Source organism: Dermacentor silvarum, chromosome 8 (assembly GCF_013339745.2).
Source record: "Dermacentor silvarum isolate Dsil-2018 chromosome 8, BIME_Dsil_1.4, whole genome shotgun sequence".
Taxonomy (NCBI): Eukaryota; Metazoa; Arthropoda; class Arachnida; order Ixodida; family Ixodidae; genus Dermacentor; species Dermacentor silvarum.
Window position 1 is genome coordinate 616,637 of NC_051161.1, and position 16,335 is coordinate 632,971.

Consider the following 16,335-nt stretch of genomic DNA (forward strand, 5'->3'; position numbering starts at 1 on the left):
AATGCCTTTTCGTGCTTTTCACGCTTGGTCAGCGGTCAGAGCGATGGTCTGCTCCCGTTATCAACGGGATCAGCCGGCCATGAGCGGTGGATGATAAGACTAGCATAGAATAAAGCATAACACATCGCTACAAAATACCGCCCCAGGCCTGCAATTTTGTCCCCATGCCTTTTGCTTGATTCTACTTCACCCTCATCTACAGTTCTCGGCCGGCTGATCCCACTTATTACGTGAGCGGAGCGTCGCTACGACCGCTGACGCGCGCAATGAGTGCGAGAAAAGTAGCGTCGGCCAGGGCACAGAGGCGAGCACGCCGCCACTTGTAAACAGCGTTTGCGCTTATATGTATGAGGTTCGCCGTTGCCTATATATGATCGATGTGTTGGTTGCTGGGTTGCACGTAATATCGCAAAAATGACCTACTAAAAGTACCACTCCTGGTACATTGAGCTTTTGAAAGGAAGTCGGCGGCGGTTACTGGCGCAATATTGGAAAGGCGTCATGTTGGCTTTACGTGATGGTTACGCTTATATTTTCGTTAATTCGGCTATTTCAAAACTCTGCCTATCTTTGAAATTTTTTCCAGTTTTTACTACTTCGTGTTAACAGGGTATTACTGTATAAAGGGTTGAAGCAAATATCAGCAGGCTGTTACATTCGTCGCCTTCAGCTGGTAAGCTTGCACAGAATCAGATTGCAGTGCAGACAGAACAGATAATTGAAAGTCATACCTAAACTACCTCTGCATCATTGTGCACTGTGAGAACCGCAATAATGAATGTTTGAGCCGCGTGTGCAGCCGCTACGGCCACTGTAAACAAGAGAGCAAATGCGCTGATCAGAAGGTACTAAATAACAGGCGCTGCCATCTGACCAAATATTATGGCACCCTGGGTATGGGGCTGCAAACGGTCTATACGATTATGATATGTGTAGACACAACTACACTGGCACAACTACGCTACTCTTAGTTGGTGCAAGTCCTGGCCTTTTTGTGCTACTTTCATTTTAACATTGCTATATGTTTGGCAGGAATTCTACACAGCATTGCCGACGCCCCAGAAATGGCACTAGTGCATGAGTAAAAACATGGTTCTATTCATCTCACAGTCATGCCAAAAGAGATGTAGGGCCGCTGCTTGAAGGCACACTTGCCTGTCTGTAATCATGACAATGTTGGCCCTGTCATGGCTGCCAAGTGGTGCATGGGCCCAGTAAGTGTCAGTCTGCGAGTAATGGCCTTTGCTGAGCTGCAGGAGAAGCCGGTATCCTGTAGCCTGGTACTGGGAGAAAGGCCTGAGTCCCTGCAATTCCAAGGGAAAGTGCTGCTGTGGCCCACATTTGGCAATCAAGAGTGGATTGGCACAATGCCCATAAACATCTGCAGGAGCAAAGTATACATCTGTAAAGGGTTATTATTAGAATACTTGGCCTTATTTTCTATCACCAGCATGCATACGCTGGTGAGAACAAATTGAGAAAGATGGCCAGAAGGATTTCGTGTCTCATTTGAAAAAGAACGCCACTATCTCTCCTTTGCAACCCATACATTTGACTGGTTAAAGGCTCATTGTGCATAGGTGTGTTTGATAACAAGACACTTAAATGAAATTGAGATAATCCATCAAATTCTGAGATAAGTGATGTGAATTTCGGAAAGCAATGTCGATAAAGATAATAGAGAGTTTTAGAATAGAGGCCAAAAAATTTTGGGGCCCCAAAGAGCTTTGCGGGTGTTAGCGTTGGGGCATGCAGGAGTGAAGAGTTTTAGAATAGGGCTTTGCGTTTGCGAATAGCGTCTTGCACTTGCAGCGCCACTACGGTGTCAAAGAAAAACTATTCTAAATATTAAAATAAAGTATACCATTTTATGATAAGCAGAGTAATTTTGACTTTCGTGGTTTTGTATTTAATTACAATTGAGAGGTTATTCTATTTGCAGCAAGCGATTTGTTGCACTTAATTTTGAGTAACCAACTTTACGTGCCTTCATCAGCCAAGCTAATCCATGTTAGGCCTACGAGCCATGAATTCGACAATCGAATTCGGAATCAGCGGCGTCTCATTCATTCAGAGAAAGCGATAACCGCAGTCACTTCTCCTAGCTTACGAACTTCACGCGTTACCACGAATCAAGCCCAGTTTGATACTCGGACAGCCGTCGCTTCGATGTGTGCCGCCATGTTTGTTGACGCAAAGCTTTCGGGGCAGCTTTTGGGGCTCCCGCTAAATTGGTGAAATAGCGTGCCCAATGCAAAACCCAAATGCAGTTTGCGTCTCGCACATGCGCAGTGGAAGCTATTTCTTTGTGGCCCCAAAACGTTTGGGGACCCTATTCTAGAACTCTCTAATGTAGAGCCCACTTGGTTGGGGTCTACTACTAAGTCATTGACATATTACAAAATGAGGACGTGTCCCAGAAATCCCAGCTCTACCTATGTGTCAGCAGCACTTATGGGCTACTTGGTGCCGCAGACTAGATGTGGGAAACCATAATACAGAATGACAATAATTTAGTCCACTCTAAGTGCTGATGAGAGAGTTCATTGTTAGAGAACGTCTGGGACCGGTAACTAGAAATATGAAGCACAGTGCAATTGTGCGGCAGTGGAATAAGGACAATGAATATCTGCAAATCTGTCGACACTCATCAGACAAGTACACGTTACTTGATTTATCCGCCACGCTGGCTAAGCGGCTATGGTGTTGCGCTGCTAAGCACGAGGTCGCGGGATCAAATCCTGGCCACAGAGGCTGCATTTTGATGGGAGTGAAATGAAAAAATGTCCATGTCCCGTGCATTGGGGGCACATTAAAGATCCCCTGGTCATCAAAATTGATCCGAAGTCCCCCACTACGGCGTGCCTCATAATCATATTGTAGTTTTGGCATGTAAAACACCAGAATTCAATTCAAGTTAATTGAAAAAAGTAATTAGGTTTTTTTACTGAGTACCATAAAAAAGTAACCAAGTAGACTCGCAAAATGCTTGAATTTAGTACTGATTGCTCGGAAAAGTAACTCGTACTTGTAAGATGCTTTTAAGCTGCAAGTCACTTATCCTAAAGGACAATAGTAAAGTCAAGCTTTACAATTTCAAGCAATTTCTTGCTTGAAAGTTCTGTATGTTCCCAGTGATGATTTCATCTGCATCCCTGTTTTCCAGAGACCCCTCTCAGTTTCTTTAACCTTTTACAGCATAAGCTGTTATGGGCTCATTCCAATAGCCATTATGTGTCGCGATGATGCCGCCACCAGCGGCGTCCGCCGCATAACCGCTATCGCCAGAAACGCGAGAAAAGTACCCGGTTCCCGCCGGGATCAAACCCGCGCCCGCTGCGTGGGAGCCGGATACTCTACTACTGAACTACGCAAGCGTTTGCTATCCGGCCCCAGAAAATACCCTATAAAGCAAGCACACAGGGCGAGACGACTCAAGCCTCCACCAGTATGGTGGCACCCTCTACATAAGGTGCCTTCAAATGCAGCGTCCACAGGCGCAGACGACGATATGCGATTCAGCCGTGGCGTGCAATCAACGCGCTCCCGAGCTGCTGAGCCTCCGCCAGTATGGTGGCACCATCTAGTTAAGGTGCCTGCAAACGCGGCGCACCCGACATGCAAGTTGTAGTTGTAAGGTTTGATCGGGCTCAGCAGATTGCTGTAGAGAGAGCATTACAAGCCGCAGCTCGCCATCGACGCCAGGTGGACAGTTAAGATCGTTCTCGTCAAAACGAGGCGAACAGACTGCCGAGAAGACCCTGCTGTGCGTGGTGCCCAAATTGGAGCTACTCTTGAGCCGCTCCACCAGCTTACGCTGTGACTGTGCTGCGTGTGCCGCACAGGCCTGTGACTTTTTCTTAACCAATGTTTCTTGGTTTGCACCCCTCCTGCAGTCCAAACAAGGCGCCTTAACTAGGTGGCGCCACCATACTGGTGGAGGCTCAAGATTGCGTTGATTGTGCACCTCGTCTGAATCGCATTTCGTCATCTGCGCATGCGCGCCTGCCTAGGGTGCATTTATAGGTCATTTTTCCGCTGCCTGATAGCAAGTGCTTGTGTGGCTCAGTGGTAAAGTATCCGACTCCCACGCAGCGGGCCTAGATTCGATCCCGGCGGGGACCGGGTACTTTTTTTCGCATTTCCAGCGATAGCAGCAGACACCATCGCGAACCAAAACGGCTATTGGAATTAGCCCATAACAGCTATGGAGGAAGGCAAAAGATAAGAGGGAGCCTTCTGTAACGCGATTGACGCCCACTGTTGTGGCTCAACTTGTGGCGAAAACGTCAGAGCACGGAGGATACGTGTCAGAGTGCGCGGTAGGGTTTAGTACTCCCGGTTGATTTCTTTTTCAATACCCATTCGAAACTCTTAAAATAAACAAAAACAAAACCAAGGAAAAAAACGAAACAAAGAAAAAGATATTGCTACGGAACAGTATTTGCCTTGACGAAGAGGCGAGCAGTGTGAAGATGACGACGAAGATTAGAGGCTGGTGCGGGTTGTTGCCTCTTGGCCAAGTGCGGTGCATTTGCTTGTAAATATACTTATATATAGCTTTTCGTGTGCGTCTTCCTACATAACATATCTGGTGGAGGTGGACATTCCCTGTACCTCGTCACGGAGCTTCGGAGTGGACGGTATGTAGAGCCTTCCGTCATGGCTCCCGCCGCCGACAGCTCGACTCAGCCGGCTCCAACACCTCTGCCACTTCGCCGACCTACATCGCTCTACCCGTTCCCCGTGATCCTGGCGTATTCTCAGGCAAAGATGGGGAAGACGTCGAGGACTGGATCAGCCTGTACGAACACATCAGCCACAATAACCGCTGGGACCCTACTATCATGCTCGCCAACGTAGTCTTTTACCTGGGTGGCACACCTCAAGTTTGGTTTCGGACACATGAAGATGAGCTCACCAGTTTGGATTCGCTTAAGCAAAAGCTCCGAGACTTGTTCGGCAACCCCTACGGTCACCAACTTGCCGTGCAAAGGGTGTTATTCGGCCGTGTGCAGACGTCAACCGAGCCCTACGTCACGTACATTCAGGACGTCTTGGCTCTGTGCCGCAAAGTTGACGTACACATGACTGAGCCAGACAAGGTTTCCCACATCCTCAAAGTCATTGTCGATCGTTTTCAACAATGTGGCGATGGTGGATGCAGTTATAAAAGAGTGCCGCCGCCTGGAACTCGCTAAAAGCCGACGTATCGACCAGCAGTTTGCCCGTCTGCCCAACACTCCAGCGACATCTTCCTGTGCCGATGCTCCTCGTCCCAACAACACTGGCGATGTTACCAGGATCGTCCAGCGTGAGATTGAGGCCGCCTATTCGGCTACCTTCGACTCCAGCTCCTCCAACGCACCTGCAGTCACGGTTTCCCTGATCCAGGCAGTTGTCCGCCAGGAGTTCGCAAAACATGGGTGTTCACACCATCTGCTCGGCCCATCGCCCTGATACCCACCCAGCTTCTTCGATTCCGCCCCGTCCCACATCTTATTACCCACCACGTCTCCACAACCCATCTGAATGGCGCATTCCTGACGACAAGTCCATTTGTTTTCACTGCCGTAGAATCGGGCACATTTCTCGCCACTGTCGCAGTCGTTGGAGTTCCCCGACCCGGTCTACTCATACTGCCTACTCTTGCCCAGGTGGCCCTTCTCGACCCTATGCCGCACGCTCCGATAATGCCACCACTGATTCTCCTGCACCGAACCGCACCTATTCTTGTTCGCCTTCTCCCCAATGACGGCAATCTTGCTCTCCCCAACCCTGTCGCTCCTATTCGCCGACTCTCTTCGGACGCCGCTCCCAGCCGGAAAACTAGACAATGCAGCGCCTCGAGGTGACACTGCATTGCTCCCTACGCCGCCAAATCTTCTACTGACATTTCCCACTCATCTGAACCTTCTTGACTTGCAAGTCGACGGTGTTTCTGTGTCTGCTCTTATATACACTGGGGCGCATTTATCGGTAATGAGCGCTGACCTTTGTTACTGGCTGAAGAAAATTATCACACCCACCACGACGCCTGTTGTCCGTGTTGCCAACAGCCCCCGTAATTGGTATGTGTGCCGCCCGTGTCTCCTTCACCGATCGCTCCACTATCGTGCTATTCACAGTCATCGCCCACTGTCCCCATGCAATCATCCTCGGCTTGGACTTCCTCTCCGTGCATTCTGCTCTCATCGACTGTTCCGCCAATACTTTCCGCCATGACCTGCCTGTTCTGGATCCCGCTGAACCACACCCCAGTCGCCTCAGTTCCATCGACTTCGTTCGCTTGCCACCTTCGACACTGACTTACGTTGACTTAGTGTCATTCCCACCAGTGCCCGACGGTCACTACATCGCGGCTCCCATGCAAGACGTCCTCCTTACACACGGGATCACAGTACCTCATACAGTTTTATCTATTACGGCGAATTGCGTCTGCCTGCCAGTGGTCAATTTTGGCTTGACGACACAAGTGCTGCCATGCGGGATGTCTCTGGCCAAGCTTTACTCATTCAAGGATCACTCAGTAGCATCTATTGCAGTAGACAACAATTCAGCTGATCCTCTTCTACCATCGCAGTCCGCAACCTGTACTATCGCCGACTTACAGAAAATGATTGCGCCCGACATGCCATCCGAGCACGCTCGTGAGCTCTACCGCGTACTGTTTTCCTACCACAATATTTTTTACTTTCACAATCGTCCCTTGGCCCAAACTACAGCTGTTAAACATCATATTAGTACCGGCGATGCCCCTCCTATTCATCGCCGCCCATATCGAGTGTCACCGGCTGAGCGTCAAGTTATTCACGCAGAAGTTCGCAATATGCTTGCCAAGAACATGATTGAAGCGTCGTGTAGTCCATGGGCGTCACCTGTTGTACTGGTAAAAAAGAAGGATGGCTGATGGCGCTTTTGCGTGGATTATCAGCACCTTAACAGGGTTACAAAAAGGACATGTATCCCCTACCTCGGATTGATGACGCCTTTGACTGCCTCCCACGGTGCTCACTATTTCTCTTCTATTGACCTTCGCTCCGGCTACTGGCAGATTGCCGTGGACGATCTAGACCGCGAGAAGACTGCTTTTGTAACACCCGACAGTCTTTATTAATTCAAAGTGATGCCATTCGGTCTATGTAACGCTCCTGCCACTTTTGAACCCCATGATGGACTCCCTTCTTCACGGTTTCAAATGGTCCACGTGCCTGTGCTACTTGGATGACATTATAGTACTCTCCCCAACATTCGCTACGCACCTCGAGCGCCTCTCAGCAGTCCTGGATGTTTTTCGTCGAGCTGGTCTGCAACTCAGCGCATCGAAGTGCCAATTCGGCCGTCGCCAGCTAACCGTCCTTGGACATCTTGTTGATGTGAACGGAGTGCAACCAGACCCAGGCAAGATCCATGCTGTTACACACTTTCCTGTTCCAAAGTGTGTCAAAGATGTGCACAGCTTCATCGGCCTTTGTTCGTACTTCCGCCGTTTCGTGAAAAATTTCGCAGCCATAGCACGACCACTAACCGAGCTTTTGAAAAAAGACGCCCCTTTCAGTGGGGCGAAAATGAGGCCTCTGCGTTCTCACATCTAATCGACCTTTTCACAACGCCTCCCGTTCTGGCCCATTTCGATCCTTCTACGCCTACTGAAGTCTGTACTGATGCCAGCGGCCACGGAATTGGCGCAGTACTGGCACAACGCCAGCGCGGCAACGACCGTGTTATCGCTTACGCCAGCAGGCTCCTTTCACCCTCGGAGCACAACTATTACATCACTGAGCATGAGTGCCTGGCCCTAGTTTGTGCGGTTGCAAAGTTCCGCTCATACTTATATGGCCGACCCTTTTCCGTTGTCACTGACCATCACAAGCTTTGCTGGTTATGTTCACTGAAAGATCCTACAGGAAGACTTGGTCGCTGGGCCTTACGCCTCCAAGAATGTTCGTATTCTGTCACCTACAAATCTGGCTGACTACACAAGGACGCTGACTGCCTGTCTCGCTACCCGATAGACGAACCTGACGACGCCAACAGTAGTAACGCCAACGGCATTTTCTCTGTGTCTGCCTTCGCTAACATCGCCAATGACCAGTACCGTGACCTATCGCTGTGAGCACCCATCGAGCGTCAGTTCTCTACTCCTACCGACGCCTCCGTTCACCAATATGTCCTCCAGGGCGGCATTCTGTACCGAAGGAACTTCCTCCCTGACGGATCTGATCTTCTTGTCGTGCCAAAGCATCTACGACGAACTGTGCTCTTTGAGATGCATGATGCACCCACTGCAGGACATTTAGGGGTAACCCGCACGTACGACCGCGTCTGCCGCCGCTTCCATTGGCCCGGTCTCGCTCGCTCCGTCCGACGCAATGTTGCTGCCTGTGATCCCTGCCAGCGTCGGAAAACACCTCAGTTGCTACCTGCCGGACATCTCCAGCCGATCACCGTCCCTGTGGAACCGTTCTTTCGTGTTGGATTAGACCTCCTCGGCCCCTTTCCCACATCATCCTCTTCTGGGAACAAGTGGGTAACCGTCGCAACTGATTACGCCACCCGATACGCTATCACGCGGGCTCTCCCTACTAGCTGTGCCACTGATGTCGCGGACTTTCTCTTGCGTGACATTATATTGCTTCATGGCGCCCCGCGACAGCTGCATACTGACCGTGGTCGTAACTTCTTGTCGAAAGTTATCGCCGACATTGTGCATTCCTGCTCCACTCAACACAAGCTGACTACCTCATACCATCCTCAAACCAATGGCCTGACAGAGCGGTTAAACTGTACCCTTACCGATATGCTGTCCAAGTACATTTCCAAGGACCACCACGACTGGGACATTGCCCTTCCTTACGTCACATTTGCATATAATTTGTCCCGGGATGACACCGCGGGATTTTCTCCATTTTATCTACTGTACGGTCGCGAACCGACCTTGCACCTTGATACGGCACTTCCTCCTGCTGCGATCTCAACAATCGAGTATGCGCGTGACGCCATCGCCCTCGCCGACCATGCACGCCAGCTTGCCCGTACTCGACTGACGGCCTCGCAAACCACTCAGCAGCGTCAGTACAACGCCCGCCACCGCGACGTACAGTTTTCGCCTGGTGCGCTCGTGCTCCTGTGGTCGCCCTCTCGTCACGTTGGGCTTTCAGAGAAGCTCCTTTCGCGATACACACGGCCCAACCGCGTGCTACGCCAGGTGATGCCTGTGTCTTACAAAATTGAACCTGTCAGGTCGATCTCGCCATCTACTCTGGCATCCAGTGATGTCGTGCACATTAGTAGGCTCAAGGCCTACTACACTGCTTCCGAGTCCGGCCTTTAATCGCTCCGGGACGGTGCTTTTGCCGCCGAGGGTAGTGCTATGGGACACTATTTGCCTTGACGAAGAGGCGAGCAGTGTGAAGACGACGATGAAGATTAGAGGCTGGTGCGGGCTGTTGCCTCTTGGCCAAGTCCGGTGCATTTGCTTGTAAATATACTTGTATATTGCTTTTTATTTCGGTCTTCCTTCGCGACAATATTTTTCCTTCCTGCATGTGAGCAGCTGTGGGCCGAGCGTGCACCGAATAAAAACTATCGGTAACCAATCGTCTCGGCAAATCTCTATTCTCCGTGATCTCGACGCTCTTTCCTGTCCTGATCCTTTTTTCCGTCCTTGGTTGCGTCTTAACACTACACAATAAGATGAACCAACTAGCCCAGTAACAAGTCCTGATATGTGATCTCGACACAAGAGGTCACGTGTTGGGTAACCACTGCTGGCTACACGAAGCATTCGCTTGCCAAGGCTGGCTGCGTGACGTAATGCTCCCTCGTATATTTTTCCTTCCTCCATAACAACAGCTTACGCTGTAAAATGAGCAAGATGCATGCCTCTAAATACAGAGGGCTCGTGCAACAAGGTCTTATATATTTGCATTCCATAATACTGCATTGTGCTCCATGACGCTCATGTATTTCAGTGAAGCATATGGCAGCAGTAAGTAACCTCCATGCAGTGAAGCATGTAAAGGTAGTGAAGCGTTGATTGACACCGGGGCGCATGTGTCCCTTATGAGTGCTGCTCTTTGCCGTCGGCTCAAGAAAGTTCTGATGCCTGCCCCAAACGAAGCTGTACGAGTTGCCGATGGGACTGTTGTTATTGTTGGCATGTGCTCTGCTCGACTCACCAATGCTGAGCGACACACCGTCGTTCTCTTCACCGTCATGGAGCATTGCCCTCACAAACTCATTCTCGGTCTGGATTTTCTCGCCAGTCATTGTGCCCTCACTGACTGTTCGGCCAGCTCATTTTGCCTTGACTAATTGCCTCTTCTTGCCGACCCCGTGAACCTGCCTCCAAGCCATTTAAGCTGCATAGATTCTATTCGCCAACCACCTAAATCTGCGACACACGTCGACTTGTTTTTCACACCAGCTGTACCTGACGGTAATTACATGGTCGCACCGATTCCACCCGTGAGTCTTACCCATGGTGTTACAGTTCCGCACACTGTGCTGACAATTACTGGCAACCGCATCTGCGTTCCCCTTGTCAATTTTGCGCTAACCGCACAAGTCCTGCCACAGGGGATCTCATTGGCTGTAATTACCACTCTGCAGGATGATCAGGTCGAGCCCTTCACAGTCGAAGATTGTTACAGCTCAGCCCGTACCGTGATGTCATCCCACGGCAGTGCCGTCGACATTGAGAAGATGGTTTACTCTGACCTTGCACCTGCTCAAGCTGAAGCCCTCTGCAGCGTTCTTGAAGGCTATCGTGACATGTTTTACTTTGACAATCAACCCTTAGGTCAAACGTCCGTCGTGATCCATCGCATAAATACCGGCAATGCAAACCCTATTCAGCGACATCCACATCGTGTTTCTGCATTGGAAACGAGCAGTTATCCAACAGGAAGTTAAAAAGATGCTTGAAAAGGGCATTATCGAGTCACTATCAATACTACCTGCACTGTTTGTCATCGAAAAGAGGATCGCCATGCTGCTTCAAGAATGCAAAAGGCCTCCCGGTTCAATCCACGTGCTCCACATGAACTGGATGGCACTTGACTTTATTCACTGAGTGGCTCTGAGCATGGGAGCGTAAATTCCCACTTTTCACATTCTCAGGAGACTGTCTGAAATGTGTGGGGTTTTCAGATAATCTTCAGATAGGCATATTTTATATAGCGAATGATCAATATATTGAACTATTTTGCAACCCCCTTCGTGTTCAATGCATCCGAGTTTGACTGTGTGTGTGGCAAATGTAAGTACCAGCGAACAGGCTTATATAAAGTGCAAGTACGCACATCTCTCTTCTGCGTAAAAAAAAAAAAAAAATTGGATTCCTACATAAATTCTTAACATATAATGTCAGCTCACAGGTATCTCTAAAGCACACTGACCTGTTAATGGAATGGTGAATTATATTGTCAGGGTGCACCGAAGATAGGAAACAAGGAGACATACTACAAAAGCAGCCCATTTAAGAAATATAGTGTAGAGCCCTCTTCTTCATCTTTGAATCTTCCACACTGCTTGATGGAGTCTGTTCAAACTACCGTTATTGGCTTTGTCGCCTACGTATAGCAAAGGTGGCAATATTTACCAGATTCTTTGATTTAGCCATTCGGCAAGTCCTCCAGAATGGGTGGGTGCCCCTGTGATACCAGCTCCTTAAATGTCATGCGTCATACTTCTCTGCGCATAGTCACCGTTCTTTCATTCATTGCCTTCGTTCTTGTCACACAGCTATGTAGACGTCTTGCACTATGCAACCTCCTGATTTAGAGTTTGCATTGTCGTATAGCTTGTGAGCATAGTGCATAAACATAAAAATTGGACGAGAATAATGTTGTGAAACTTGTAAAAGATAAACATAAACATTGCAAAACATTACACGTTACATAGGAAGAAAGTAAACAAAATTTTAATTAACTGCTTTACTAAGCTTCGCTTCATATAGATTCCAACATGTGCGTTGGATCTGCACAATTTTTTATCTTAAGACCAATCTTCAGGGATTGCAGCACCACTGATCATAATAAGCAGGTAGTGTTATGTTGCTGCATGGGTCATATCACGAGGCACCATCGCTACGAGGCGGTATACAAACACAGAATGAGGGAACTCGATAACAACTGGAATATATACACTCCTGGGGCCAGAAGAGGGCACTCTTCATCACCAGGGTTGACCAACGAAGATACGTCATCCGCTGAACTCAGTGGCCAGAATCGGTACACCAACACTCCTTCCCCCTTCAGTTCGGACTCAACAGTCAGCCAATGCCAGCACAAAGTCCTGAAGATGTTGGGGTGTCTTCCGGGAACGCTATGAACGGCGCGGGCTTGGCGATTCTACATTTTGCTCTGCTGGTGCTGGCTGAGGTGCTGCTATGTCATCTAAAGGTAGCATGACTGTTGGTTGCTCCTCAGGTTCACTGAGATCTGGTGTCTTGCTGCAGCTCACTCCATCAGGTGAAGGGCATGCAGGCCGGACCTCAGGCTGTCCTCCTTCAGGTACGGTTTCGGCTAACCTCATGGGAATGCTACTCCGATGACGAAGCTGGTCCACATGCTGGTGACACACACGGCCGTCCGGAAGAGCAACCTCATAAGAGATCGGGCCAGTTGCTCTGGAAATCACAGCAGATACTCATGGTGGGCCCTGGCTGTAGTTGCGTACAAATACAGGGTCGTCGGGCTGGAATGTGCATGGTCTAGGCAAAGTTTCTGCCAACCGGGAGGCCTTGTCAGGGGCCCGGTCTGGGTGCAGCCGGTCCAGCATGGTAGAGAATCGGCGGCCCATCAGCAACTCGCATGGGGAGCGTCCCGTGACTATGTGCGGAGTCACATGCTGCTGTAGAGTGAAGTCTGCCAGGCGCTGTACCCAGCTTCCTTGGATTATCCGAGATAATGCCTGTTTGGTGGTTTGTACCATCCTTTCAGCCTGCCCATTCGTGGATGGACGGAACGGTGCAGATGTCACTTGGCGGATGATGTTGGCATCCAGGAACCCCCGAAATTCTGTGGATGTGAATTGCGGGCCATTGTCTGATACAAGGGTATCTGGCAGGCCATGAGTTGCGAACAATCTTCGTAAGGTAGTGATTACAGCACTCGATGTCATTGACGACATTGGTATAATCTCCAGTCATTTGGAATAAGAATCCACCACAATCAAGGTCTGTCCTTGGAATGGACCAGCAAGATCAATGTGGAGGCACGACCATGGAGTCCGGGTGGTCTCCCATGGGTGCACAGGTGCCCGAGGCATCTCGGGCTATGTTTCCTGGCAGGGAAAGCACCGCCGGACCCATTTCTCAATGGCCACATCTATGATGGGCCATGATACATAACTGCAGGCAAGCGCTTTAATTCTGACGATGCCAGGGTGTCCGCCATGCAGAGCTTCGAGGTCCCGGAAATGGAGCTTCTGTGGAATTACCACACGGTCACCCCACAGTAAGCATCTCTTGTGGGCGGACAGGTCATGTCACCTGGACACAAATAGTGTGAATTCGGAAGTCGGAGCGCACGTTGGCCACCCCTTCCACACCCAGTTGAGGACACGGGAGAGGATAGCGTCCTATGCGGAGTACTTAGCCACATCGTCTGCATGGACTGGAGATTCTGGAAGTACGTCCAGAAGCATGACGACCTCTGCTGGCAAAGGGTCATCCTGGCACTGAGACCATCTGTGTGGCCTAACTATTTTCCTGGTCGGTGGTGGAGAGTATGCTGGCATCTATTCAGAAAAATGGACCAATGCAACATTCGCGGTGAAAGCATCTGTGGCGTTTGCCGGTCTGATGTGAAGAGCCCCAGGAGTGGTTTGTGGTCTGTATGGATCTTAAATGGGCGGCCGAATACGTAGTCACGTAACTTCTTTACTCCGGCAACCACAGCGAGTGCCTCCTTATCAATCTGGACGTAATTCCGCTCTGTAGAGGACAAGGTCCTTGAATAAAAAGCAACTGGTGCTTCCGTGTCATCCGGCATTCTGTGACTTAACACCGCTCCTATTCCGTACAGGGACACATTGCAGGCAAGGATTACCGGCTTCTTCTCGTCGAAGTGTGTCAGCACCTGGTTGGATACCAGTAGATTCTGCACATTGTCTAATGCAGTTTGTTGTAGGTTTCCCCACAGCCAGGAGACCTCTTTGTCCAACAAACGGTGCAGGGGTTCAGCGACCGTGGCCTTGTGTGGAAGGAATGCACAATATTTCTGAGAAGACCCAGGAAGGCCTGCAGCTCGGCTCTGTTCAACGGGCGCGGTGCATTAAGGATGGCTTGCGTCTTGGCCAGTGTGGGGTGGATTCCCTCAGCATCGACTTGGAAACCCAAAAATTCCACTTGAGTCACTCCTAGTTGGCATTTCTCCTTCTTGACCTTAAGCCCTGCATCTTGGAACCGCTGAAGGACCTCTCGAAGGCAACTAAGCAATTCCTGGTGCGATGGACCTGAAATTAAGACATTATCAAAATGTGGAATGACGCCTGGTAAGTCTGCGCAGTAGGTTCTCCATTATACTCTGGAAGATGCCAGGTGCAACGCTGACACTGAATTGTAATCATGAAACGCGAAAAGCACCCCGATGCGCCACTATGGTCTGTGCCTCTGCAAATTTATCAGTCACTAGGAGCTGTGATAAGCCTCTGCTAAGTATAGCTTCGCAAAGACAGTTCCACCAGAAAGGGATGCCAACAGTTGGTTGCCAGCTGGTACTGGATACAAGTGCTGCTGCAAGGCTTTGTTGATGGTGCACTTGTAGTCTGCACAGATGCGGACGTAGTGGAGTAACAATAGGGGTTTCCCAACGAGCGTGGTCAACTGGCTCTAGGATTCCTTCTTGCATCAGTTTGCTCAATTCGGCGTCGATTTTTGGTCGCAGTGCGAAAGGAACCCTTCTTGCTTTCAGGCGGATAGGCACAAACTCAGCATTAAGTGCAAACTGCACGGGCGGTCCCTTGTAGCAGCTCAGCGTCCCGTTGAACACAGAAGCAAAGTCCCGGAATATGTTATCAAGTGAGGATGGTTGCTGATCGATGCGTTGCACTCCCGTGGCAAGCTATGGTGGTTTCAGCGCTAGGTGGTCGCGCAGAACGGCGAGGATTGTTTCGAATGGTGAATCCTTCAGCTGGTCTGGTGCCATGAGCGCCCTGGCTAATTTAAATGTGGTGGTACCGCAGCGGCTGAGGAATGTCGATCTCTTCTTGCTGGCATCCATAATGTCCTCCGCCTCGAGGAAGAACTGGAAATGTTCAGCATAGACTTCTCACTCTTCAGTGTGAGCGATGTCGAAAGGCTCGAGCCCCTCCATTGTGGTGGCCGTCATTGTGAACGAGTACGTACCGGACGGAGCTAGCTTCCCATTGCAGCGGTCTCATTTGAATCCCACCCTCGTCGCCAGAGTTATGTTGCTCCGTGGGTCATATCACGAGGCACCATCGCTACGAGGTGGTATCGGCAATAACTTTGTATTGCCGTGACTGAACAAACACAGAACGAGGGAACTCAATACCAGCTGCATACCTGCCAAGGTCAAAGAAACTCAATCCGGGAGATCTTCCGGGGGGGGGGGGGGGGGGGGGGGGCAGTCGATTACAGCACACACAACTCCCCCCTGAAGTTTATATTTTCAAGTACTGACAGGAGAACTTAATTACAATTTTATTTACAGATATACAAATGACCACATGCGCATCAAGGTCTCACTTTTGCACGCTTTTGCTGTTGCCAATTAAATTCTTGGGTCCCACAACCACCATCCGAGGCTCGCCGTAGTGGGGGATTAATTTCGACCACCTGCACCCAAAGGACGGCATACAGGCGTTTTTGCATTTCGCCCCCAACCAATGCGGCCGAGATTTGATCCCGCGAACTCGTGCTTAGCAGCGCAATGCCAAAGCCACTAAGCAACCACGGCAGGTGCTCACAAATTCTTCAGATAATGTTTGACTGTAAGAAATTCCCTTTCTTTCACATTTTGCGAGGATGATGTTTCCCAGCATCTTAGACGAGCGACACGTGGACGAGCGGCACTGCGGCCTTGTATTCTTCCCGATGTTACTGGCGCCACTGTAGCTCGCGGTATAATGACGCGCACGCGCGCTCCGCTCCTCTCATTCTCCTCCTGCAACGCCGCGATGAGTGCCACGGACAGCACCAGCGTCAACGCCAGTGTCAGCGCCGTGGACAGCGCCGCGGAGAAGAGGGCTCGAGCCGCTGCCACGAAACAGCAGCGGCGACAGGCCGATCTGAAAACTAATGGGAACTTGAGTCGACCCCATAGCTGCTTCGCATACTACTCAAGGTTCCCCTACGGGAAGATG

The 16,335-nt window shown here is 50.1% G+C and overlaps 1 protein-coding gene across 1 annotated transcript in view; it reads right to left on the minus strand.

The window, feature by feature from the left end:
• Positions 1-16,335, minus strand: part of LOC119460513 (intermembrane lipid transfer protein VPS13A) — a 1,139,096-nt gene that overhangs the window by 68,153 nt on the left and 1,054,608 nt on the right. The window contains exon 78 of the mRNA XM_037721434.2: positions 1,156-1,304. Within this exon, the coding sequence (XP_037577362.2) occupies positions 1,156-1,304 (149 nt within the window). The remainder of the gene's footprint in view (positions 1-1,155; positions 1,305-16,335) is intronic.